This window comes from Ammodytes marinus (genome assembly GCF_949987685.1).
Source record: "Ammodytes marinus genome assembly, chromosome: 14".
NCBI lineage: Eukaryota > Metazoa > Chordata > Actinopteri > Uranoscopiformes > Ammodytidae > Ammodytes > Ammodytes marinus.
Window position 1 is genome coordinate 15,252,005 of NC_137218.1, and position 24,333 is coordinate 15,276,337.

General features: G+C 42.0%; 3 protein-coding genes across 3 annotated transcripts; 1 reads left to right on the top strand and 2 right to left on the bottom strand.

Annotated features, from left to right (window-relative positions):
- Nucleotides 1–263: 263 nt before the first annotated feature.
- thsd1 (thrombospondin, type I, domain containing 1) lies at nt 264–7,141 on the bottom strand. The gene is made up of 8 exons (XM_080041672.1): nt 7,018–7,141; nt 6,049–6,160; nt 4,822–5,219; nt 4,066–4,729; nt 3,173–3,334; nt 2,602–3,022; nt 1,612–2,143; nt 264–1,504 (listed from the first exon to the last, which is right to left on the bottom strand). Exons 2-8 carry the CDS (start codon nt 6,098–6,100, stop codon nt 836–838), a joined length of 2,898 nt encoding a protein of 965 aa, XP_079897798.1. The 5' UTR covers nt 6,101–6,160; nt 7,018–7,141; the 3' UTR covers nt 264–835.
- A 603-nt stretch (nt 7,142–7,744) lies between these two features.
- On the bottom strand, nt 7,745–14,612 carry vps36 (vacuolar protein sorting 36 homolog). Its single transcript, XM_080040623.1, has 14 exons — nt 14,450–14,612; nt 14,115–14,183; nt 13,936–14,006; nt 12,569–12,683; nt 12,305–12,394; nt 11,775–11,861; nt 11,203–11,235; nt 10,969–11,046; nt 10,517–10,651; nt 10,357–10,422; nt 10,013–10,077; nt 9,585–9,669; nt 9,331–9,407; nt 7,745–9,220 (listed from the first exon to the last, which is right to left on the bottom strand). Exons 1-14 carry the CDS (start codon nt 14,543–14,545, stop codon nt 9,139–9,141), a joined length of 1,149 nt encoding a protein of 382 aa, XP_079896749.1. The 5' UTR covers nt 14,546–14,612; the 3' UTR covers nt 7,745–9,138.
- Nucleotides 14,613–14,956: 344 nt separating this feature from the next.
- On the top strand, nt 14,957–23,815 carry proser1 (proline and serine rich 1). Its single transcript, XM_080040683.1, has 12 exons — nt 14,957–15,521; nt 15,607–15,672; nt 16,232–16,300; nt 16,553–16,647; nt 16,791–16,884; nt 17,184–17,294; nt 17,507–17,608; nt 18,376–18,454; nt 18,753–18,845; nt 20,104–21,460; nt 22,470–22,614; nt 22,744–23,815. Exons 1-12 carry the CDS (start codon nt 15,477–15,479, stop codon nt 22,867–22,869), a joined length of 2,382 nt encoding a protein of 793 aa, XP_079896809.1. The 5' UTR covers nt 14,957–15,476; the 3' UTR covers nt 22,870–23,815.
- Nucleotides 23,816–24,333: the final 518 nt, after the last annotated feature.

Sequence of the window (24,333 nt, forward strand, 5' to 3'; positions counted from 1 at the left end):
CAACAACCAGGCTTAATATTCCCTTGTGAATGAGGTCAAAGACTGATGACATGTTTGAACCCTTTGTATTAGAATGTTTCCCTTTGCTTCATGATTCAAAACTATTATCAAATGGCAGATAGTGAAAGCATTGCTTTCTATAACGTGTACAATATTAATCAAACAATAAAACAATCAGCATCTAAGTCGCAATTCATTTAGCTGTTCTGATAAATTGTCACAATGCACACTCTTGTTGCAAAAAATACATGGAAATGGTTTGACATTGCTAATGTCAGACATACAAGCTGTCGCTGAACAGTAAACTGTGTTGCATTGAGAGTGGTTCACTCTACACGACTCTATTGTTTAGTGGGAGAAAAATATCACATTCAGCAGTGTAGAGTAAGACAAACCTGTCTTTAGTGGTGTTTTATACTCTCAATGATAGGGCTTGTGTTTAACAGTGCATTCAGACTTACCATAGGTACAAGGCCATGTTAAGTGAAAAACTTATTATGGCAAATACTCCACCAATAGTTGACAAAAAAAAGACATTCAGAACAAAGTCATACTCTGAACAAGACGGAAGTATGTTCAATTAAGATGCAGTGAAAAAATTTAACAAATACGATTACAAAATGAAATAGAGAAGTCTGAAATCTGAAATATAAATTTAAATATCTCTTCTTCGCAACCACCCTCCCCCCTAAATCTCTTAGATATAATACAATCTTCACTGATATGTGTGTCTCTGATAAGAATAAGTCAACGTCACAGATGTAGCAATCAATGTAAAAATTACGACAGCAGTTCTTCCTCGGTGGTACATCTTCTACTAACAGGTGTAATGATCTTAACCCTCCTCCCCTACATAATATGCTGTGGACAGGTCTAAGTCCAACATCCTCTGCTCTGCCTCACTCAGCCTGTAGGGGGAGCCTCCTCCTCCACTGCTACTGTAGTCTCCAGACATCGGCAAAGATCGGCAGCGGCTTTTCCTCTGCTCCGATGACGTCGTGCTAAAGGTGGAGCTGCGCTGGCGCCCCTTAACCGCGGAGCAGGACTGAGCCTCCTTTAACTTGCGGGCCAGGATGTTCCTCTGGATGGGCGATGGGCCACGGCGGTTCCAGTTCTGCTCCGCACGGTCCACACTCAGGCTGGCCGGCCCTGTGGCTGGACCCCCGATCCCTGACACTCCCTCTCCTTCACGTCCTTTCTCTCCACTATTTTGCCTTTCCCCAGTGCCACTGATGAGCTCAGCCTTAACGTGTGTTGTTGTCGCGTGTGCTGCTGAAATGCTGTTTTTTGTGTTGGTTCCTGTGTGTTTGAGTTCAGTGTTTGTTTGAGGGGGACCAGCAGCTGACTCTATCCAGGGCTTCCGCTGGTCATTCCTTTGAGGCCTGGATAATGATGGAGCCCACTCCGGGGCCCCGTGCTCTGGAATGGGGTAAGAGCGGTAAGGCTGCCTCTCCCATCCTCCTTTGTTCCAACAACTTCCTTCGGGAAGGGTCCGAGATCCCACCTGAAAGAGGATAAACATGCAATCTTTGTTAATTAAAAAAGCCCTACACAGATATGAACTAAACTATTTAGATAAACACATCTAATATACAAAGCTGCATAGGTGACCTGGGTCATGCTCCTTTCTCTGAACTGTCTGGAGTGTGCAGAGGACAGAGGCTGTGGTTTGGTGTCATTAAAACTTGAAGTCCGGCGGAAATTTGGATTGTTATGATAGGAATTTCCCATTCCGGCATGTCCTCCTCCTCGAAGTCCTGCTAAACCACTCCTCTCTACCATCTCCACCCAGTCGGCGGTGCGGTCACGCCTTTTTGAGCTGCCCCCACTGGCATAAGCGGATCCAAGAGGACCTGAGACCAGCTCTGCTCTGGGACTCAGTCTGTCAGATGGGACCTTAGAAGTCTGCTCAGAAAGAGGGGCCGCGATAAGGAAATGGTTTAGACCTGTGTTGTTCTGGAGGCCCAAAGGCAGCACTGGATGAGTGAATCCAGTTGGTGTAGGGATGGGGGAGATGGTGGGCGAAGCAGACGTCTCTAACAAGGTATCCTGGACTGGGCTTGAAGATACGTGGTACAGCTGTGTGGCCTCCTTTAACCCCTTCTTCTTCATTTCTTTCAGCTGATGCTGAGCCAATCGGTACCTAGACAAGACAAGACGAGACTATTTGAATTTTTCAAGGTCACATATGATGCTCGTTTTCAGGTTCAAAATTGTAATTAGGCTTTCTGCTAGAAACAGTTTTCATGGTGTAGTTAATCCTTTATATTTCTCACAGTGCCATTTTATAATGTCTTCTTCTCAGCCTCTGTCTGAAACGGTCAGTTTTAGAGCCTGTCTCTTTAAGCCCTGCCTTCCAAAAAAGCCCAGTCTGCCCTGATTGGCCCTGAATCTAAGTGCCAGTTTGAATGTCACAGCCAGTTAGATTCAGGGGTATCTGGGTGTGTGCTTATCACAGGTGGACATAGTGCTAAGTGAGGTTGGTGGGGTCAACAATATAATGGTTGAAAAACAACGAAAAAGTGCATTTTGCGTAATAGGTGTCCTTTAAGACTGGGGATTGACAGAATAACAACAATGTTCAATGTGTTTTAAACATACCCAAATGCTGGTGGGAACATCGTCTGACCGCTGGGGGACAACCTTTCTGGGTCTTGTGAGACAGGGATCACCAGGGGATGTGAGAGAGGCTGACTTCCCAGGTAAGGCCTGTCTTTCTGGGCAACACCCACACCCGTGCCTCCCGATGGGCCATGGCCATCAGACAGGCTGGGTCTTTGGAGGCTGTGGCCACAAATGGAGGCCTCGTCGGATAGCTTGCGTCCTCCAGGGGAATGCATTGAGCCTCTGCGGACAGAGCTGCACTGAGGGGTCCGGCAAAGCTTTCTCCACACAGTCACCACAACGGTCACCAGGATCACAGCGAGGCACAGGGAGATACCAGCCACCATTACCATGTTACCGCCTAGGGGTGCAAGTCCCACAGGTGCAGGGGGGAGTGATGGAGAAGGTGCAGGCAACCCTAGGCAAGAAGGGGAGACCATTGTGTTAATATGTAGATGATGAATACTCCACAGTGCATCTGGGATTCTGTTTCATTTTATGGTCCTGAAAAAGATGACAACGTATGAGTACGAATGTAGGGGCTAAATCAGGGGGTAAAAAGACTGACCGACACAGTTTTCCAGTGAGCAGAGGGACTGTTCCTTCACCATGCCGGTGCACTGCATCCCTCCCACACTTGAGGGCAGCAAACACTCGCGAACTCTTTCCCTCACCCCCTCTCCACAGCTAACACTGCACAAACTCCACGGCTGCCAAGGGCCCCATGACTCTGCAGGAAAACACATTAGCAAAAAAAGATTCAATTGCAGATCAATCTGTAAATTTACGAACCTTATTTATTTCCTGGGAAACCTTAATGCTCATAGGTCAAGAGCCAACTACGTTATCCTGTGGCATATTATCAGGAAACACAATTTCAGTGAATTGCTCGGATGAGGGAATACAAAGCCTGTAAGGTACAACCAAACCAACCCTATCACATTGAACTTAATAAGAAAGCTCCAAAATGTCATATTGCATGATATCAGCCAGGTTATGCTTTATCCTCAACATAGAACAAGGCCAGGTCAAAACTGCAAGCAGCGTTCCATATAGAGGATGTGACAGTTGTGGCTGATTAACTTATAATTATAAACTGAATGTGCTTGTGTCAACACGAGTGTGAGGTCCCTCATTTGATGGATTAACATAAAGATGCATGTCATAATGCACCATCAAACTGACAGATCTAACTTTTGGACATATAACTGTGAAGCCTATGATGCTGTAATTTTTCTTCATAATGCAACGTTCACTTTCAGCAGGACATTGCTATGTATAAATGTGGAATGACATGACAACAAACTAACTCAAATTAAAAAAAATACTGATAGTTGATTCCGTTAGTTTATGTTGGTCAGAAATATAAAGAAAAACATAAACTCAGTAATCGGTAGCTTCTCATAACTTCAGTCCCTGTCGACTGATGCTGCTTATTGACAAGCATATGGCACATCTCACCTGCGCTCCTGTGAACCACCAAGCAGGTCTGCGCAGGACTGGGGGAGCGACTGAAGTTGAAGACAAAACGAAAGCAGTACTTATTCCTCCCCGGGTAAAACACAGAACAGTTGAACTCTGTCTCATTCTCTCCCTGAGTCAGCCAGTTAAAGGCCAGCGGAGGAGAAGAGGGTTGCTGTGGTCCAAACCCTACCAGTGTCGTTCCAGCTGCTGCTCCCTTCCCAGAGGAGACAGCGACCCCGCTTCCAATGCCCGCGTCCTTATACAGCAATACTTTCCCATTGATGTGAGCGCAAGGTGGGGTTATCAGTTTAACAGTCATGGTCCCTTCGCAGCCGCTCCTGTAAGCATTGCTGTTTTCCACCAGCAGCTTGTAGGAGAAGATGCGGGACAGGTACAGCGGTCCGGAGCTCTTCACGTCTTGTGTGGCGTGAGGCGACCGCAGAGCCACTCGGATAAAGTCTTTTTCTGTAAAGGGGAAGGCACAGGGAAGCTCAAAACTCTGGGAACGGAGGAGTTTCAATGGGTGTCTGGTGCGGGCTCGCACCTTGTCGATGCTGTTTCGCCCTATCTGGTTGTACTCCATGAAGCTGACCTCCAGGAAGAGAGCAGAGTCAATGCCGCCTGAGCAGGCCTGAAAGTGTTCATTGGTGGATATCCCAACCTGGGGAGAGACACAAGATGTTCCGCATCACAGAAATATAAGTACAATACCTAATTGTGCAAAGTTTCATATCTTGTTTTTTGTTGTCTTGCCTGAAAAGATCCTGAGTGGTTGCTGGCCCTCTCAACAGCAATATGAAAAGTGGGCCACTGCACCTGCAGTTCCGAACTCCACCACCAGGCAGTGCTCTCTGTGGCATCTTCATCCGTGTGGTTAGCTGCAGGAGAGACGGCAGAGACGCTGGTCTGCCTCAGCAGGAAGCGAAAAGTTCCTGCATAAAGGAAGCAAGAGCAGTTAAACTCCAGCCTACCAGCTGATCGGTTGTTGGGCAGTGTCCTGGTCAGAAGGGTGGTGTTGGTTTCTGTGTCGACCAGAGAGAGGCTCCTGCTTAGGATGGTGCCGCTGTTGGAGTTGGTGCTGAAGTCCACAAATACACTGGAGTTGCTCAGGGCAACGTGGAAGGAAGGCCAGATACTGAGCCCTGCAAAGGCTGCAGGAAAGGATGACATGAGATAACTATTAAACCATGGTTCATCCATTTTGCACAAACCTTATCTGAACATGTCCATCAATGGGAACTGCCAATGTAACAAATGGATCTATAAGTCTATAAATGTGAACTTAATGCAATGGTGTGTCACTTTGACAATATAAATGTGCATCATGTTTCACGATACACACACAGAAAAAAATCCCACTTCTATACAATAAATGATGTATAGCCCTACTGATATATTTCCAATGTTTAAGTGACATCCAGTTCAATTTCAATGACCACACAATTCCCAAATGATGGCCTTGGATCAGGACAACTAAATAATGAGCTCATACTTAAGCAAAGACACTACAGATCAACATAAATAATTGATGGTGGCTAAGTAGTAGTAATCTACATTTTTCATACACATACTACTTATTCAAACAAATAGTAGTTAACTGCTGAGCATACCAATACCAGTACCCAGGAGGGAAAAGCTAAAAGGTTGCAGAACAGAAGCACATTATTTTAAGAGCTATTGTGCTGTGTTGTGTGTAAATCCTGTTGTGCAAAACCTCACATCCTCACAGAGCAAAAGAGGGTGTGGGAAAAGGAAGAGGCTGACCCTTCATTCCTCTGCCTTTTCCTTCAGCTCAACTTCCTTTCCTTTACCATTTGAATGAAGGCATGCTGTAGAAAATATATGGCATGTCCAGCACACTGAAGCTAACCTGATCAGGGGAATTAAAAATGCAACACTCCTGCCAGCTTTTTTTCCGAACATGTAGATTTGATATTAAGACTTAAGATATATTCTATTTAGACTTTTGACGACACTCACCATATCCCATGAGTGCCAGCAGGAAGGACAGCAGTGAGACAGCCCGTGGCATTCCGATGTCTGTGCCTCTGTTTTCTCCTACACCACATGACCGTCCTCTTCCAACAAACCTCTACAACATCAGAGGCAAATCACAAATTAGACATATAACAAATAAACATGACAAGAAGGCAGCAGCATTGGTGAACTGGTCTGAGGTATATGAAAAACAGGAAGGCTGGAGCATGAAGCTGTGACCATGAGGTTACTGGATTTACAGTGGCGTCTTCCCCTTCCTTCCATCTTCACAATGGGGATGAAGAATTTCAATCAGCACAGGAGCATGGTAGGGCTTTGCCCCTAACGATTGTTTATGAGGTACTGTGGAGCCAAAGCCTTGTTGTTATGGTTGCTTGCTAAGGTTTTCAAAGTTTTTTTTACATGATAGAATTTCTCGGAAAAAAATCACATAACTTTGGACATTAGATACAAGTTATAGTACTCCTATTCATATTAGGCCATGTAGGCCTATTGGCGACTGCTTGTATATCCATGGACTCATAAGGTTGCATTTATTCAAATAAATACTCTTTTATATAGGCTATAGCGTACTGTGGCCGAATTAGAACGTGTTCATATGTTTATTGTTTATCACTATAGGCCTATGTTTCTTAATGGTGAATACATCTGAGTTTAACCCAGAGTAAATTCCCAACCTACTGTAGGCTCTTATAACAATTGTTTACCCCTTAACTTAACGCTAATGTGTCTTCGCCCATAACGTAGTCTTAAGTGGCAGACTACATTATTTACCGCTCCTGACTTTGAAATCTGAGTCTTTACAAACTCCGGAATATAATTATTTTTTTTTTTTTACTGCAAATAGGCTATCCTACCATAGTTGTTAGACCTAAATATTCATCTTCTAAGTGGTGATAAGATTTATTATTTTGCTTAATCATGGTCGGAAATTAAAGCTGCTGTACTCACATATCTTTTTGACTCAGCAAATCATTATTCCTCTTCACTTCTTGCCAAACACAGCGTCTGGAATAACGGTCCCTCCGAGTGCAGTCAGCGGGACAAGCATGGGGCGCGCGCCGCTGGTCAGAGCGCGTGAGAGTGATCCGCTCACTGTCACTTCACGGTCAACAGCAAGGCGTAGTGAATATTACGTGCTACTCGACAAATTGTACAGGCTGACAACGTGCTGTGGTAAACAAAGCAATAGGCTACTTTTCCAAAGAAAAAAAAATAAAGAAATGATCATATTGATAATTAAGTAGCCTAAGGAAATACACTAGGCTATGTAAAATAAAATAAAAAAGGGCATAATGGAAAACTAAAGCCCATATTAAACACACTTTCCTGGTATGGCTGTTTAAGCATTGTATGATATTGTGCAAAGGGAATTATTGGAAATATTGTTATTGTTACAGTTATGAACCCTGGGACATCAAACGTCTCATCAACACAGGTGCCTACGGAAAGTGGCTTCATGGACTATGCGAGATTCAAACGATCCATCTATTATTCACCCCTTCAAGTGGCAATCAAATATTACTTTAACAAAATATATTGATATTCATACAAACTTTCATTGTGTATCTTATTTGTCTCAGCAGGCAAGGCAAGAACAAAACACATTTTAATCAATGCTGTCACGGTTCATACCACAAGATGACACAAGTTATTCCTCTTTAAGTCACTTAGAGATTTGAACAGACATATCACTCAGCCATTCAGGACATAGATTCACTGAGTAAATCAGCCCATCTCAGCATGTGCACGAACAGGACCTATTTTGTAGACCAAAATGTTCACAAAAAGAATGAATTCCTAATTGTTATGATCAGACCTTGGCTCAGTCCAGCACTGAGGACATCTTGAATTAACTGAGATAATCTATTATCAATAAGTGAACCACATGGCAGGGTAATCTAATCAACTGTAGAGCTCTGCAGACCTTCATCTTTTTTCCCCCCTCCAGAGAGACGGCAGAAAACAGGAAGCTCCTCTGGAGATGAAACACCCAATACTGCTGGGCCTGGCCCGGCTCACAATGGAAACAAATAACTTTTTCTGGTCTGCATGTTAGATGCAATACAGGGACACACAGAGATTTAAAAAAAAATCTAGGCCTTACACTCCTATCAACAAGACATGAAGTCTAGACATGAAGCTTAGACTTGCAATATACTCATAAGTCACACATTCATCACTATTTTTGTTGTAAGGGAGTTTTTCGTTATTCCAATTAAAGGTCCAAGGACAGAGGATGTAGTGTGCTGAACAGATTTTAAAGCCCCTTGAGGCAATTTTTTAATTTTTTATTTGTGATACTTGGCGGCTACATTAATGCAAAGTGCCCTTCATTTTTACAATCTGTGAATAAAACTGACAGCAGATCAGGAGTTTTACTTTATCTCTGTCTTTTCCTTGAACGCAAACTAGACAAAGGCTCACACATTCAAATACAGTTTGACTGGAGAAGAGATAAGAATTGTGTTTCGATGGACAAGACTGAGAGACCAAACCAAAAATGAAAGGTGAAGTAAGGGGAGGTTTATACTCTTTTCTTTGAAACCTGGACATTTGGACATGTAAGGCATGACAAGCCTTATCCCTTAACCGTTGAACATAAATGTACTTTTTTTGGTTTATCAGGGGCTATGGCCTTTTCACAACAGTCAACACGTTTCTTGTTCAAAGGTATGAGCTGTGTGTCATCATCAATAAAATTCAAAAAGTAGAGTTGTGCAAAAATAAATGTACACACTTTATATTCCAATTTTCCCATTTGTCACTGCACACATACTCTCTGCACCAAGCACATCCTTTCTAGGAACACTTTGCTTGTAAGTGCAATGTTTGCAGGTTGTTGAAAGAGGTATCTTCTTGATAAACTCTAAAGACATAGTCTAGCTAGACACAGATAGAAAATAGCATTATATTTGCAGAGATATTCCAATAAAATAATCCCAAGCCATTACATTATCCTGACCAGACTGGGTAGGTACATTTGCAATGCTTGAAGGTACAGCAGTATGTCTGCTGCCCAAGTCAACTCGTTTTGTTCTTCTATTTTAACAATAATGACTGCGAAAGAGGTCAAAAGAGATTTGGGTAGAATCTCAGACCCTCAACAGAGTCGTCTCTACACAGGTGTCCCACCTTCTCAGCCAGCAACAACCTGGAGATGAGAAAGGAACAGAGAACAATACAATTAGATTATATTGTTAATCATTCTCATCGTTACAACTGCATTGTGTAGACAAACAGACAAGTCAAAAGCTAACTCACCGCTCTTTAGTCAGAAGAACAGACAGACCCAAGAGCTTCGCAAACTCCTCTGCTGTCAAAGAGCCTTTGTCTGTCACCTGCAGGAGAGGAAGATGAAGACATGTGGAGAATAAGAGAAAAAATGAGTTGTTACTTATCTCTAGATATATTTTCTTTCCCAAAAGATATACAACCGAGATAGCATTCGGGTTTGAATAGTCTGAACCCTGTCAGGAGTGTCTGTGGGCAGAGTGTCTGTAACAGGAAAAGCTTACATTGTCCAGTGCTGAGGCTATCATTTCCTCCTCGCTGTGAGACTGCAGCTGGACCACCATCACACCGCTGTCAAACACACGCAGCCTACAGAGAGGACAAGACAGATAGGGAGCTAAAGCTAAAGAACAGCAAGCAGTATGGGGGCCACTCAGACCGTTTTGGTAGGGGAAACAGGCCCAGCGTTTCTTTTTGAAAAACCCTGGGAAGTAACAGGAAGTGACAGCCGTGTAGGGCTGGACAGCACTTCCAACAACAGGAAGCCGAGGCAGGAAGAGCCCGGCCTGTTGCGAAGCAGGCGCCAACCCTGCCGTACGTTCCTTTAATAAACACATAGCCTGGGCCTAACAAACACACAAAGGAATGTATGTGGGCGAGCACAGGGACGTCATACAAAACAATATAAAGACAAACAAATGCTCAAAGTCACCTCAACGGGAGCTTCAACGACTGAAACATCTTGCACGCGTTGACCAAATCTTCTGGAGATAAAAGCTGTGGAAAGGAGGGGGGAGGAGGGGAATGTGAGCCTCAGTTATGGGACTATTTTTGTGTTCAGTATGATTGTATGGCATCAAATCTGTGTCATATTATTGATTCCAGTCATGTCAAGTCAAACTGTATTTATAGAAAGTACATTTAAAACAACCTCAGCTGACCAAAGTGCTGTACAGGCTCAATACACAAAACAAAACATGTATACATTCAGATAGAATGAACATGCACACATACAATCCTTCAGTTGTTTCATGTGTGCTTTCAGGTGAGCATTACCTCCATCCCTCGGGCACGGTTGACGAGACAGTACACCTCGGTGAGAGCCATCATGCCCCCACGCTCCTGAGAGAGCAGGGTAGGTAAAAAAAAGAGTAAGAGGATGATTTTAGCATGTCGCATATGTAAAATCTGATGACATAGAGAGATTCACACCAACCTCTAGTGGGGCCTGCAGCATGTCTCCCAGTTGCTTGGCCAGCTGCATATGGTAATGTGTACCTGATCCATGCGTTTCCCTAGTAACAGGGTCCGCAATACCCATACTCAGCAGGTAGGACTTAAACCGGATTGTCTAGAAAGCAGAAGATAACTGTTAATGAAAAAAAGAAAGAAAAACAAAAGTACAAGAAAACCAAATTGCATTGTAAAGCAGCATCAGGCAATAACACAATTGTTACTTTCATATGATGATGATGTTTGTGCAAGTTGTGTTTATGATGGCCGAGGAAGGTTTTATAATGGTCCTGCAAGACTTGACAGTATTACTTGGGAGGCTTTTAAAACTTGTAGAATATGCAGTGAATGGAAACCACGTCAACTGCCCCATGTGCCTGAGTCTGATCATGCCGGTTAAGTTCTTACCTTTTTTATACTATCTATGGTTCTTACCTCATCTTCCGTAATGTCCCCCTGCTTGTCTTTGATCTTGTTGGCTATAGATCTGGACAGCTCCACCATCTCTTTGGCCTGTTAGTAAGAACAGCAGTAGATGGGATTAACACATGTTTGATATCCATGTTTAGGATAATTGAAAAATCATACACTATAACCGTCAATAAAAAATTGAAAATCATTAATTTTCCTTCAGGGAAGTATTAAACGTCAAAAGAAAAGCATGTTTACCTTCACCATCAGCTTGCTGAGATCCTCAAAGGCCTGGAAAAAAGGAGAGACTGAGTAATAGCGCTAACACATTTTCACAATCAAATTCACCCAAAATACTTCACGTCACATTTAAATGTCTTTCCACAGCACCCATACCCCTCTGCCAGGTGATGGTAACATAAAACCTTCACCCTAGCCCTAAACCTCCCATTTGTTGCAATAGCATACCTTTCATTAAGCTAAAAATGTGTCTTGTAATGGATTTCATACTAAAGAATTATACAGCATGTTCAACAGCGGTTGCATTAAAAAATAACTTAATGGTTCCTTAATGTTTGTCACAGCGACTTGAAACAAATCCAATAGTGAAGTTTTTATGGTAGAAAAAAGTTCAAAACATTCATAGAAACTAAGAAACTCTGAATGTACTATACGGTCTCATTAATTTTCTTCAGATTAGTGCTAAATACTTAAAGCTAGCTTGGAAGAAGCTGATGGCATGATGGAGTAGCTCTGTAGAGAAGCGACCCCTCCACATTTCCCATTCAGACACACTTATCAGTATATCCCTTCTTTCCATTTTACAGTACCTCAGAAATGTTTTTGTCTGTTTCTTTCCTCCTCTCCTCTATCTTCCTCTCGATGCCAACAATCCCCACTGCACGAGTCCTTCCTGCCTACACCACCACGAAGGAAAGCAAAACAGACACCAGAATGAATTTCAAAGTTGGTTACAGGCCTGGAAGAAAGAAAATAAAAAACAGTAGAGGAGAGAACAAATAGTGTCCAACTGCTGTATAAGTTCATAAATTAAATTCAGTGATAAGTTAAGTCGCACTGGATGCTTTACTTAATTTCATAAAGCAGTGAATGGGGAGAGGAGCAAGAAAACAACAACATGCATACTGCTTTTTTTCTCCAAAAGCCATAAAAAATAATGAGCAGAAGCAATTTTGACTTTCAAGCCCAAGAATATGGTGACAACACTGCCATCCTGTGGAAAACAACTTGAATTGGTAGGAGTGTCGTTCCAGTACACAGCACCCATAACCAGCTGAATGACCAGCTGAATATTTTTTGCTAATGCAGACACAGACATCTGGTGTGGAAAGTAAATTACCTGAGTGCCTGACCCTGTGGGGATGGGTTGTGAAACGGGCGCCTTCTCCCATCTCTTCTGAGTCATTTCCTCTGTTAGCCGCCTGTGAAACTGCAAACAAACCACCAACACCATATCACTTTTTATGGTACAAAAAATAAAAATAAATGCAGGGTCTCTCTGAAGAGGGCTCTTTATACGGTGTAAAATAAGCACGCAAATCTTTAACAAAAAAAAAATAAGGAAAAGTATAGCTCTCATAGCTACATGTATGAGTGGGACTACCTCAATCTGCCCATGCTCTTTGAAGGACAGCTTGATGAAGGGGTACTTGCTCTGTTGGTAGGGACCCAGCTCCTTGTTGGCAAGTGATGGGTGAAGGTGGATCACTATTTTTGCACTACAGGAGAAACACCGTGGTTAAGTGGTTAATTGATGTACCATGTTCCTCTAGTATATGGCAGTTATTGTTGTAATCAACTGTGAAAGTTCATTCCTGTTTTGGGAAATAGTGGTTTGACAATTGCCAATGTGTTACATTGTTACATTGACATATCCTCATCCTGTCTGTCTGCAAACTGTGGTTATGTGCACATTTCTGATCACGCTCACTCCTACACAGTTGTGCAGCTCTTTGTTTCAATAGATAATAGCACATATTCTCTTTTCATACTGTAATACAGTGGCTTGAAAAAGTATTGAACCCTTCTACATTTTGTCACGTAACAACCACACACGTACATTTATTTTATTGGGATTTTATGTGATAGACCAACACAATTGTGAAGTGGAATGAAAAAGATACGTGGTTTTCAATTTTTTTTCATAAATAAACTGAAAAGTGTGGCGTGCATAAGTATTCAGCCCCCTGAAACAGTGCTTTGTAGAACCACCTATTGCTGCAATTACAGCTGCAAGTCTATTGGGGTATGTCTTTACCACCTTTGCACATCTACAGACTGACATTTTTGCCCATTCGTCTTTGAAAAATAGCTCAAGGTTCAGATTTGGCATCAGATTGGATTTCAAGTATTTCCACATATGATGTGCAAAGCTGGTAGAGACATAACCCAAAAGACTTGCAGCTGTAATTGCAGTGATAGGTTGTTCTACAAAGCATTGACTCAGTACTTATGCACGCCACATTTTTCAGATTTTTATTCATAAAAAAAAATTGAAAAACATGTTTCATTTTCATTCCACTTCACAATTATGCGCCACTGTGTGTTGGTCCATCACATAAAATCCCAATAAAATAAATGTACGTGTTTGGTTGTAACGTGACACAATCTCAAGGGGTATGAATACTTTCGCAAGCCAATGTATGTTATAGTAAATGTTGTACTTATTTTCTTTGAAAAGCCTTTACTTGTGTCCTCTGTCATCTTTTTGCGTACAATTCACTACCAAGACACAGTAAATCCTTGTATGGGTGAAAGCGCTTTGCAATAAACCAGATTCCAATTCTTCGGACAAAAAAACACTCAAGGCAATGATGAAGATACGAGATGCTTTCATAATCTCTAGGAAACGATTTCAGGTGGATTTTGATTTTAACAATTTTGGTCAAATTATTCATTGAGGTAAAGAAACATAAATCACTGAAGTTTGCACATGTTTTATGTAATACTTCGATCCTAGAACCCGTTCACCTTTTTCCTATCCCTCCTGCCTGCTCCTCAAATAAGACGATCTGTGACAGGGGCATGGCTATGCAGCATTCCTATCAAAACAGAAATAAAGCACACAACATGTAAAAACACAAATCTGAGAGCAATTGCACAAATCCTCACACAAACAGTGCAGTGTGTCCAGTTTATAGCCGTCTTACATGATTTTTAACGTCTCTCCAGATCAGCCGATGCGTGCTCAACAAGACAATTCCAACATCCAGCTTTGCCTAGCGAGCAATGACAGGGAAATACATGACGTTACTCTTTGCTCATTAAACTTTCAGTGTCACTTTACGTGTTATAATCGCCTTCAATCTACACCACACATTCAATCACCGGAAACACTAACTATATCCCTTTGGTTATTTATGTGCACCATCATTATTACTGCGTTATACAATAATATTTCTTATTAACATTGCAACGTCTAAAGTTTTAGCTGTTGCTGTTGTTGTTTGGTCAGGCCGTATTCTTAGTTATCAGCAAACCGTACCTTATCATCCCCGTCATACAGCCTGACACCTCGCTGCTGGATCACTAAAGTTTCGTCTATTTCTAAGAGCCCATTTGACCACGAAAAGCGGTCCATTTTGTCTTTATTTCTTTACTATTACAACAAAAACTACTCCCTATTACTCTCCGTTGCCGAGACTGTACCCATGTTATGTTTACTTCCTGTGCGCTGTCCAAAACCCGCCTGACACTGCTAGGAAAATAACATTTAAATTTAACTTTAAAAATAGTAGATTTAATTAAAATTTATATTTACTGTCAGTCAACTCTTTATACTGATACAATTTATGAAACCAAATTAACTATGTATACATTTTTTTATATATACATTTGCCTAATTTGCTACCCTTTCTTTCCTGACAGGCTGCATCAGAGGGGTCCTTTACGGTGTTGACGTTTCTAGCGCCAGCTGTCAGAAGAAGCTAGCAGGGCTGCTAACTGTGCTAGCGCGTTTTGTTGATTCATTGATTCGTTTTTAAATGAATGTTTCATTTTTACGGCCTCCATTGCAGTTACAACCAGTACTGTGTTTTAACTAAGTTTGAACGAACTGAAGCAATAATTTCTCACTCGCACTTCTGGTGTATTTCCGCTGAGCCGTGCTCGGACTTATGTATAGCTGCAGCGGGCTAGCTTGTTGTTAGCTGCGGACAGATCTGGTGCAGACAGGTTTATGCGCTGCAGAGATAGCTTCTGTTGTTTGGAAGTCATTGTTCATGGGCGGAAAGTTGTATCGCGGACAAGGACTGTAAAGATCATGCAGCTTTATTACAGAGCTAATCATTTATCTGCTAATATCCATTGTTTTAAGTCATGCATTCGAAGCTCTGTGAAATAAATCGTTAAGGTTCAATCGGTAACATAGTATTTCGACCTAATGTCATCCGAGTGCATTTGGGATTACAATACTTTACTGGTTGTATTGTAACAAAGTGCATTTAACAAGTGCGCAGTGTAATAATTGTTAATTGACAAAAAAGGCTAACGTTCATTTTGGATCTTCAAACATGGATAAGAAATCATTTGATATCGTCTTGGATGAGATAAGAAAGGTAAAGAGCAGTTTTCGATCTCAAATTGTCTGTTTGATTTATGATGTGAAATTGTCTCAACTCAATTGTTCATGCTGTGTTTCAGTGCGTCCTGACCGATCAGCGGATCAAAGCCATAGAGCAGGTGCATGGATATTTCTCCAGTGAACAGGTAACAGCACCGTCATGCACTGTTTACCTCTCAGTGAGAGAAACTCCGCAGATCCACCACGTTCTGTCTGGTTTACCAAACTATGAACACAGCACTCCCAGGAAGTCGTAAAACCCTTCACAGATTGTGCGTGTTCGACTTCAGCTTTTAAGTTATTGTATTTATCATAATATGCACAACAAGTGAAAGCGCAGTCCTTTGCATCAGACAATTAAATAAGAAAGAAGAACACACGAGAATCTAGGACATAAAGATAAAATACAGTATACAGTACTGCAATGGGGGACAATATTAACTGATGGTATAAACAGATGTGTATATTTACATATATGAACAAGTGTCACTATAAAGAGATATTAAAGTAATGGTATTAACCAGTATGATGCAAAATAAAGGTAGTGTAACCACTAAACAGAGGAAAACTCATGATGTAGAAATATATTTCTTTTTGTCAATGCAGTTGGTTGTCTAACGTTTAAAAGTCTTTCATAATATTGTCATACTGGGATTGCAGCTCTACTTTTATTTTACGGTGTGAAACTGTCTTGAACATCTGCAGGTGACGGAGATACTCAAGTACTTCTCATGGGCAGAGCCACAGATCAAAGCAGTGAAAGCTCTTCAGCATGTGAGTCACAGGTGTTTTAAGTGACAACATTTTATGTTTTTTCCATTGGTAAATGTTTATCAATTTATTATTTAAAATGTGTTTGAATGTATTGCTAAATTTTTTTATCTAAAGTGTGTTTGTATACAAAAGTTCAAAGCCAATATTAATGAAACTGTATACAATGTGTTTATTATAATGAATTGACACTTCTCTCTTTTATTTGAACGTCTTAAAGAGTTGCAATCTGTTTCTCCTTCTGTTGCCTTTTAGAAAATGGTTGCCATCCCTACAACCAAAGTTGCAAATATCCTGAACTGCTTCACCTTCTCAAAGGACAGACTGGTTGTCTTGGAGTTGATAGCTTTGTAAGTAAACTTCAAATATGTATTTAAGCACTGTGAGCAGACTTTGAAACATGTTATGTTGTAATATCAGCCTGCTTGGCTCAGCCAGTTGTGAAAACTTAAAAGTTCACTCGTTAAATCTTGTTTCTTCTGTTCCTTTACAGGAACATTTCAGATGCTCAAAATTATCGTCCAGTCGAGGATCTGTTTCGCATACACTTGTCTGAGAAGAAGCGAGCTCGCAGGATATTGGAGCAAGTAAGTTCACCTTTACAAATTCAACCTCATGGTGTCATATGTGTTCTATAACAAAGAAGTCCCAGGGAACAGTGAGATGTAGATGTACAGGGACAAGCAAATTATGCAAATCAAAAAACAAAATAAATCTTAATCAGGTTCATTCATTTAATTAAGCTTTTAAAAATAGTGGTGTGTATGTGTTAAGGCATTATATTTGAGAGATCCCTAATAATTATAATATCTTTAACATGTTCTATACACAAACGCAAACACACTCACCCACAATATCTAACATCCTACTCCTCTTGTTTCACTAGGTGTGTAAGGTTGGCTGCAAGGCTCCTGTAGCCATGATCTCCTCCTGTGGTATAATACCAGGAAATCCATATCCTAAAGGGAGGCCCAGTCTGGTCAGTGGCACGTTCCCTGTAAGTATATGCAGAGATCTTCACGAAGCTTTCCCATTCCAGAGCTAAAGAATTGTACATGGGCTTACTTACCACAAGCAAGCCACCACCAACTAACAACAGGAATAAAGAAGCAGATGTCTAGTATGTCTTTGGTCTGTGGTTTCAGACCTTAGGTGTATTTGTTTCATTCATTCATTGGGATGCAAAAATATGTTTGTTGATGATCACAGGGAATCCCTCCCGTCAAGAAAGAAAGCGAGAAGAAAGAGGACACCTCTAACAATATGGAGGGGAAAGGAATTGCCTCTCGTATTACCGGACCGTTCAAACCCGTAAGTGCAAGATTTTAATGATTGTGATGCCTCTCATGACTTGAGTGACGAGGCCTCACATGACTTAATTATATTACACATGATAGACCAGGGAGATAAGGCCAACTGGACTAGAGATAAGACTATAGGGCATAGGCTGAATAATGTAAACCTATAGAAACCATTATGTAAGTAAGGTAACACATCCCTTTTTTCATTTACATGAAAGCTATTCCTATACAATGCAAATGTTCTGATGAATGATGAGGTCATGAAATATACTTGGCTTAATCGTTCAAATCATACTTTATTAAAAAAATAAATATTATGTTTTTTTCCAACTTACTACTATTTTAGTTTATACAGCAGTTGGTTCTGAGCGAGTGATGTGATTGGACGAGAGACCTTCTGAGCGTTCTGAAGGAGTGCTGATATGAGCGAACAACATCACTCGGGCCGAAGAGAAACACAGCAGCTAGGCTAGGCTAAAGCTATGCTGCGCTCGTATTATTCAGCAGCCTGAGTTTATCTCCACACACTATTGCTGTCTTCAGTAACGTGAGTGTGAGCGACTACCGCACACTGTCTCTGTCTGTGTGTCTGTGTGTGGCAGCGATGCCCTCTCACAGGGGAGAGACTCGCCACAGTCAACCTGAGTCACACACACAAACAGATAACACAAGTGAAGCTACGGCTCATCAGTGAGCCGCGGAGTGATTTTGACAGTTGGTCTACAGTGGTTTTGAAAACTTAGTGTTTTATGTCTTTTGTCTTTTCCTTTTTTTAAGTTTCCGTCAACCTACAACCCTCATCGACCTGTGCCCTACCCTATACCACCCTGCCGACCCCACGCCACCATAGCACCAAGTAAGAACCAATCCACATACACACACTTATCCGTACAGTACCTTTCCCTGCCCTGTACAGTAATCCAACACATGACTACTTTTCCATGATGATGTTACCTATATCAGAGAGGGAATGCTCTCAGACAATAGCGGAAATAATAATGCTGCTTTGTGTGGTTAAATGTACAATTAAGCAAGTATTTGATTTGTTGAGGGTTAGTTAGTGTTGGGGTGTGTATTGTGTGTCATTCTAACGTGTGTGTAGTGTACGTACGAATGAGCAGTGGACACTGTTAATATTTGCAACTGCTACTTAGGTGCGTACAACAACGCAGGCCTTGTTTCTGTGGGAGGGGTTATAACTGCCAGCGTGCCCCCTCCCCCCTACACCTCATCCCACAAAGTAGCAGGTATGATTTGAGTGTATGTGCGCGAGTGTATGTGCGCGTGTGACGGCCAATAGAAACCTCCTTGGAGCTTGCTGCCTAACTACCTGGTATGCTGCTGCTTACCTGTGCTTCTCGAGCCTAATGCCTTTATCCGGTGAAGGATGTTCGTCTTACTTCTGAGTACACTGAGTGACCAGAAAAATACGCCCCCTCCTCCCATCCCTAATGCAACAGCGGTGTTTTGGATTCCTTTAATTTAGAACTGTTGGAGAGATTTACAGCAGATTCAAATCTGTGATCATTTTCAAAGGGGCAGTTGTTGTATTAGAGTGCATTATATCAAGTGTCCAATTTGATACAGTATAACCAATCTTTCAAAAGTCAACAAAATGAAAAATGCCATTATAATACAAAAGTATTATATAGTATTATACAGTCTAACATCACCGTTTCAACAAACAATACTAGTTTATAATATATATAAAATAATGTTTTTATTTGATTTTGCCAGGCTGTATTATATTGCAGAAAAACCGTGCTGTCACTTCTCTTTTCTGGTCAGTCAGCGTAGAAATATGTTTTGCTGAATTGTGAGAACTGATCTCTAGTTGCCTGGAATGTCACATGCTTCAAACTAATGTCATTTTTGTTATTCTTTCTGGAATCATTCTGCGTGCTGGCATTTAACATACATTGCTTGGGATTACATGTTTTTCTTTTTTTTTCTTTTTTTTCTCGTAATTTTTCAGAGTTGAAATAGATCTTTTAGGGCCTTTGGGGAGATATGTGGTTATATGCATAAAAACCATGTCTCAAGTTCCATGAAATTGACAAATTCGACCAAAGCAGTGATGAAAAGTCAATTTGAGGTTATTAAGACTAAATGAGGTATATTTTCCCCAACGGTAAAAACAAGACATATTCCAATTCTTGAAACTGTCTCCATGTAATACGTTGCAATAAGTGATGCTCTCTGGCTATTCATTCTTGCTGTATCTCTCTTTTCCTTTTTTTAAATATATATTTTTTGTAGATATCTGAATTGCTTCTTCTACAGTAGTTTGTTGGTTTTAACCTATTCTGTCTGTGAATTTAATTTTTTTGTCAACACATGTCATAACACTACCAATCAGAATAAAAAAAAACTTTAAAATTTTTTACCAGTTTGATACTACTTTATGTTTATCATTTGAATACAAATCTTAGTTGATTTCAGGTTATAGTATTCTTCCTTTTTATATGCCTTTTTTCTCATACTCTTGTCTTTTTCTGCCTCCAGGTTACGCCAAACCAGGCAATCCGCATAACACCACACCTGGAGTCAACAGTGGGCCCCTACTCATTCCTCATGGGTCTACGCCTTCTACCCCTGTCCATCCCCAGGCTTCTCCTGCCCAGCCCACTCCCACCACCCCTATCACACCAGTGTTCCCCGGCATGGTGCCCTCTCACAACCCCAATGCCCCTTCTCCCTCCCCTGCTCCGTCCCCATCTGTAATCAAAGCTGGTCCGCAGACCCCCGGTGGCCATACTACGCCTACACCCTCTTCCGTCATTAAAGCCCACACCCCTTCAGGCACCCCTTGTGGAACTCCTGTCCCCGGTAGCGGGGGCTTCTCCCCTTCCCCCTTCCACGCCATCTCCAGACCAGGAACTCCCTCTACCTCCCGCGGCGGCCCAGACCCCTACTCTCAGAGCAACACCATGGGCTCCACTCAGCAGAGGGTTTATTCGGAGCACCACCACCACCAGTCGGCTCTCACCCACCATGGCTCACACCCTCAAGCAGGTAACCCCTCTGGGTCAGTGATCCGCAGTTACACCCCCTCCGGACCCCCACCGCTCACTCCCGGATCATCCAATCCAGGTATTCTGAGCTGTTCCACCCCGGGACCCAGTCCCAAACCCTCCCATGCTCATTCTCATTCTCATGCACAGGTTCAGGCTGCCATGGCGGCGGCTGGAGTCCTGAACAGACACACTGGGGGAAGCAACAGTGGCAGTAACAGCCCTGTGCACTCTGCTTTCAAGGGCACCTCTCGGTGTGGCACACCGTCTCTTAGCTCTCTGGTGGCACCAGGTTCTGCACAGGCTGCCCTGGCACGTTCCTTCGGTCTGTCACATCCCTCAGGTTCTCCTCAAGTCTCTCTCTCTAGTCCTGTTGGTCTCGCTGGCTTCCAAGCTCTGTCCTCCAGCCCGGCCCCCTCTCATTACCCTGGCCTGTCCCACTTCTCCTCTCTCCCTCCTTCCACCATCCCTTCATCTATGTCCGCTAGCAACCTTTCCAACCATCCCCAAATCTACTCAGGCCTGACTCACAACATGGGGCCCGGTGGAGGCTCCCCATTTGGTCTGGGCCTCACGTCTGCCCCCTCTATGTTCCCAGGCCTACCGCCTGGCCCTAGCCACGCTGCCTTCCCAGGATTGGGGGTCTCAGGAGGGCACGGGCATGGGGCTGGGAGCCCTGTGTTATCTTCATTCATGGGACTGGCAGGAGCCACTCCGTCTTCAGTGGCATCAGTGGCACCACTTCATTCAGCAGCCGCCGCCGCAGCAGCAGCCGCGGCTGGAGTTCCATCATCATCACCGGTTTTACCTGGCTTTGCGTCGGCTTTCAGCTCCAACTTCCAGCCTGGGTACGTGAGCGTTGAACATTTCTAATGCTGCATATACAAAAGCCACGTCATATGGATAAATCAAACCCAATTATTTTATATTGATTACCTTTTATTTTTAAATCAACATGAAAAGGCCATTGCAGCAACTGAATTTGAATGTAGTCATTGGAATTTGAGTGTATGCCAGTTGTGCTTGCTCTTGCAGCAGTCCTGTATAAACAGTATTTTACACAGCAGTATACACTGCATTAGTAGTAACCACAGTAATTAGTGGCTAGAATTGGCTCTTTTGTTAATTGACAAAGATTTTCCACTTCCTGTGAAGTGGCGTCATAAATCATGTCCATCGATTTTCCACTTTGGCTTTTATATGCTGAGTGGAAACACTGGACTCCCACAGGGCAAAGTCTACTTGCTCTTATACTCAGTAGTGTCACGAGTTCCTTGCCAAACCTACTAAGTTGTTATTGTCCGCCATATACTTATTATGTTATCTCAATGGAAAAAGTTTGCCAACACTGACCTGAACTTCTGTTGACAGCTCATGCAACTCAAGATGCAGGTGGCGTCCTTGTGAGCTATAGAGCTATAAAATGAGCAAACAAGTTACACTCTTTTATACATGTGGTAGTGGAAAATATGAAACATGTGTGTACACGTAAGATAAATGACATATCCAAGCATACACCACTTTTTAAAGTTATATTTTGTCTGCTGCTATTTTTTTATTTAAGAGAAAGTATGTCATAAATGCATTTGAATATTAATTTGAAATATAATTAAAACAATTGCTAAATTACACTCTATGCTCACACCATGCAGACACACGTAAAATAATAAATTACATTTTAGGCGTTTTGGGAAATGCTCTGATTTGCTTTTTGGCAGAGATCATTGGATATTAACACTTGATCAAAGTCATTTTCTATTAGAATAAACATGAGGAGTGCATGACGATGTGGTTTAATATAATCTAATTAAAACAAGCTTGCCTGTTGTCTGATGGTAATTATTCTCTGTGTTGCAGGTTGAGCAGTGGACTCCAGCCTCCAGGGAGCAGCGGGTTCCCCAGCCTGCTCTCCTTCCCTGGTGTACCAGGCTTCTCTGCGTCGGCCTCCCCCGCTGCTCTAGGCGGCCTCCAACACCAAGCCATGCAGTCTGCGCTAATGCAGGTTAGACACACACACACACACATGAACACAAACTTAACAAACAAGTCTCTCCACCCCACAAAGGGACCTTTGATAAAAATAAAAATTAACTATTACAAAAACCACTGCCTCTCTTTTGTCTTGTTCCAGGCTCATTCTGGCTCTGGCTTGGAGGGCTTCAATCCTCAGCCCAACAGCTACACCAACTACCCTCCTGGCCCAGGGAATCCCTTCCCCCTTCAGCCAGGCCTGCACCCCCAGTTGGGATGGCAGTGAAACCTCCATCGTATATACTTTCAAACACTGAGTACACTTGCATACCGACACCCTGACCTATACCCCTCAGCAGTTAACATGTTTTCTTGTGTTGGCCTTGAACCCTGAAGAGCACTGCTGGACACATGGAGAGTTATAATGATGTGTAGCTTACAGTTGGAACGACTTGCTACTACAAGGAACACTATCATGAAATGATTTCAAATGATGTGTTGGGGTTGGGTGGCAAACGACTTCTATCATTCATAGTGAACACATTGTAAATATCAGTTGTTAGGTTTTACAAGTAGACTGTGACTGGTTTTTTAATGTTAGCTGGACTTGGCTGTTTTTAATCAAGTTTATCAACATTAATTAATGAATAATGAAATATAGAAAGATTGAAAACATGTACATGGTATCACATGTAATTACTTGACAGTATCCTCATGTAGTATGACACATCCAGTCACAGAGAAGAGGACATGTTTATGAAACCCATGGATTATCCTGAAGTGAATATTGTATTGTGATGATTTTTAATTTTTTTTTCGTAGACAATGAGTTTAATTTTTAAGTGTAATATTTTCAGTCCTTGTGCTGTGTCAAGGGTCGGAGTGTTGTACACAGAAACTGTCATTTGCGTTATTCTCAGTTAGCACCCGCAGTCCACAGCTGACACTTTGTTTGTTTACAAAGTTATTTTGAAAGATGTCGCCCTGCTAGTGCTGTCATTACACTATTTGACCAGACGTACTGTATGCAATTGTCGCTGAGAACAACTACGAAAGCATTCGTTGAGTGATATGAGGACTTGAGATGAAACATTGTTTGTATCTTTCAAGTGATGCTTTGCAACATAGTGAAAACTGTAATTTTAACTTCATTCACTGTACACCTCAGTACACGCAGGGACGGTTACTTTATTGTTTGAGAGTAACAGACACATTGTTTGGTACACTGTGTTGGTTCTCTTATTTCTTGTATGTGCACCTGTTTCTCTTGTTTTTGTCAGTAAACTGCTGGTTGCTGTAGCTGCTGTTGTATCTCTTTTCTGTGCAATGCAGAGGCTATCAGGAAAGCCCCTCAAATATAAACAACTGGAGGTAGACAAAGTAATGGAAACGCCACATGGAAAGGAACTTTAATATCGAGACATCATCAAGGACATGCCTTAGTAGAACAGCAATTGTCTCAGCAAAGAAAAGGTAAATAGTAAAGGTTTTGTCCAACTCTTAGAGTTATCAACAGTTTAACAGCCTACTTTACAGCCAACTTAGAGCCTGGTGCTTATCACAAACATCTGTGATATTGAGCAACACACATTCATGTGACAATTTGTCATGAGACTTCTGAGATTAGCTGGAGAAATTTCCATTTTTGCAATATTTCCTTTATAATTATTCTTTGACCATCCACACTCATCCACACTTTTTGATGGATTAACATTTGATTGACATTGCATTTCTATAGTCTTAAAAAAAA

Bases quoted from the DNA above. Each gene is read 5' to 3' on its own strand.
- thsd1 (XM_080041672.1), bottom strand. From the start codon at position 6,100: ATGCCACGGGCTGTCTCACTGCTGTCCTTCCTGCTGGCACTCATGGGA. The intron at 3,335-4,065 runs GTGAGATGTGCC...GTTTTCCTGCAG, and splicing joins GGTGGTTCACAGGAGCGCAG to AGTCATGGGGCCCTTGGCAG. The intron at 1,505-1,611 runs GTCACCTATGCA...ATCCTCTTTCAG, and splicing joins GAGAAAGGAGCATGACCCAG to GTGGGATCTCGGACCCTTCC.
- vps36 (XM_080040623.1), bottom strand. From the start codon at position 14,545: ATGGACCGCTTTTCGTGGTCAAATGGGCTCTTAGAAATAGACGAAACT. The intron at 12,395-12,568 runs GTAGTCCCACTC...GTTTGTTTGCAG, and splicing joins AAGAGCATGGGCAGATTGAG to TTTCACAGGCGGCTAACAGA. The intron at 9,408-9,584 runs GTAAGCTTTTCC...CCTCTCCTGCAG, and splicing joins TAGCCTCAGCACTGGACAAT to GTGACAGACAAAGGCTCTTT.
- proser1 (XM_080040683.1), top strand. From the start codon at position 15,477: ATGGATAAGAAATCATTTGATATCGTCTTGGATGAGATAAGAAAG. The intron at 16,648-16,790 runs GTAAGTAAACTT...GTTCCTTTACAG, and splicing joins GTCTTGGAGTTGATAGCTTT to GAACATTTCAGATGCTCAAA. The intron at 17,609-18,375 runs GTAAGTGCAAGA...CCTTTTTTTAAG, and splicing joins TTACCGGACCGTTCAAACCC to TTTCCGTCAACCTACAACCC.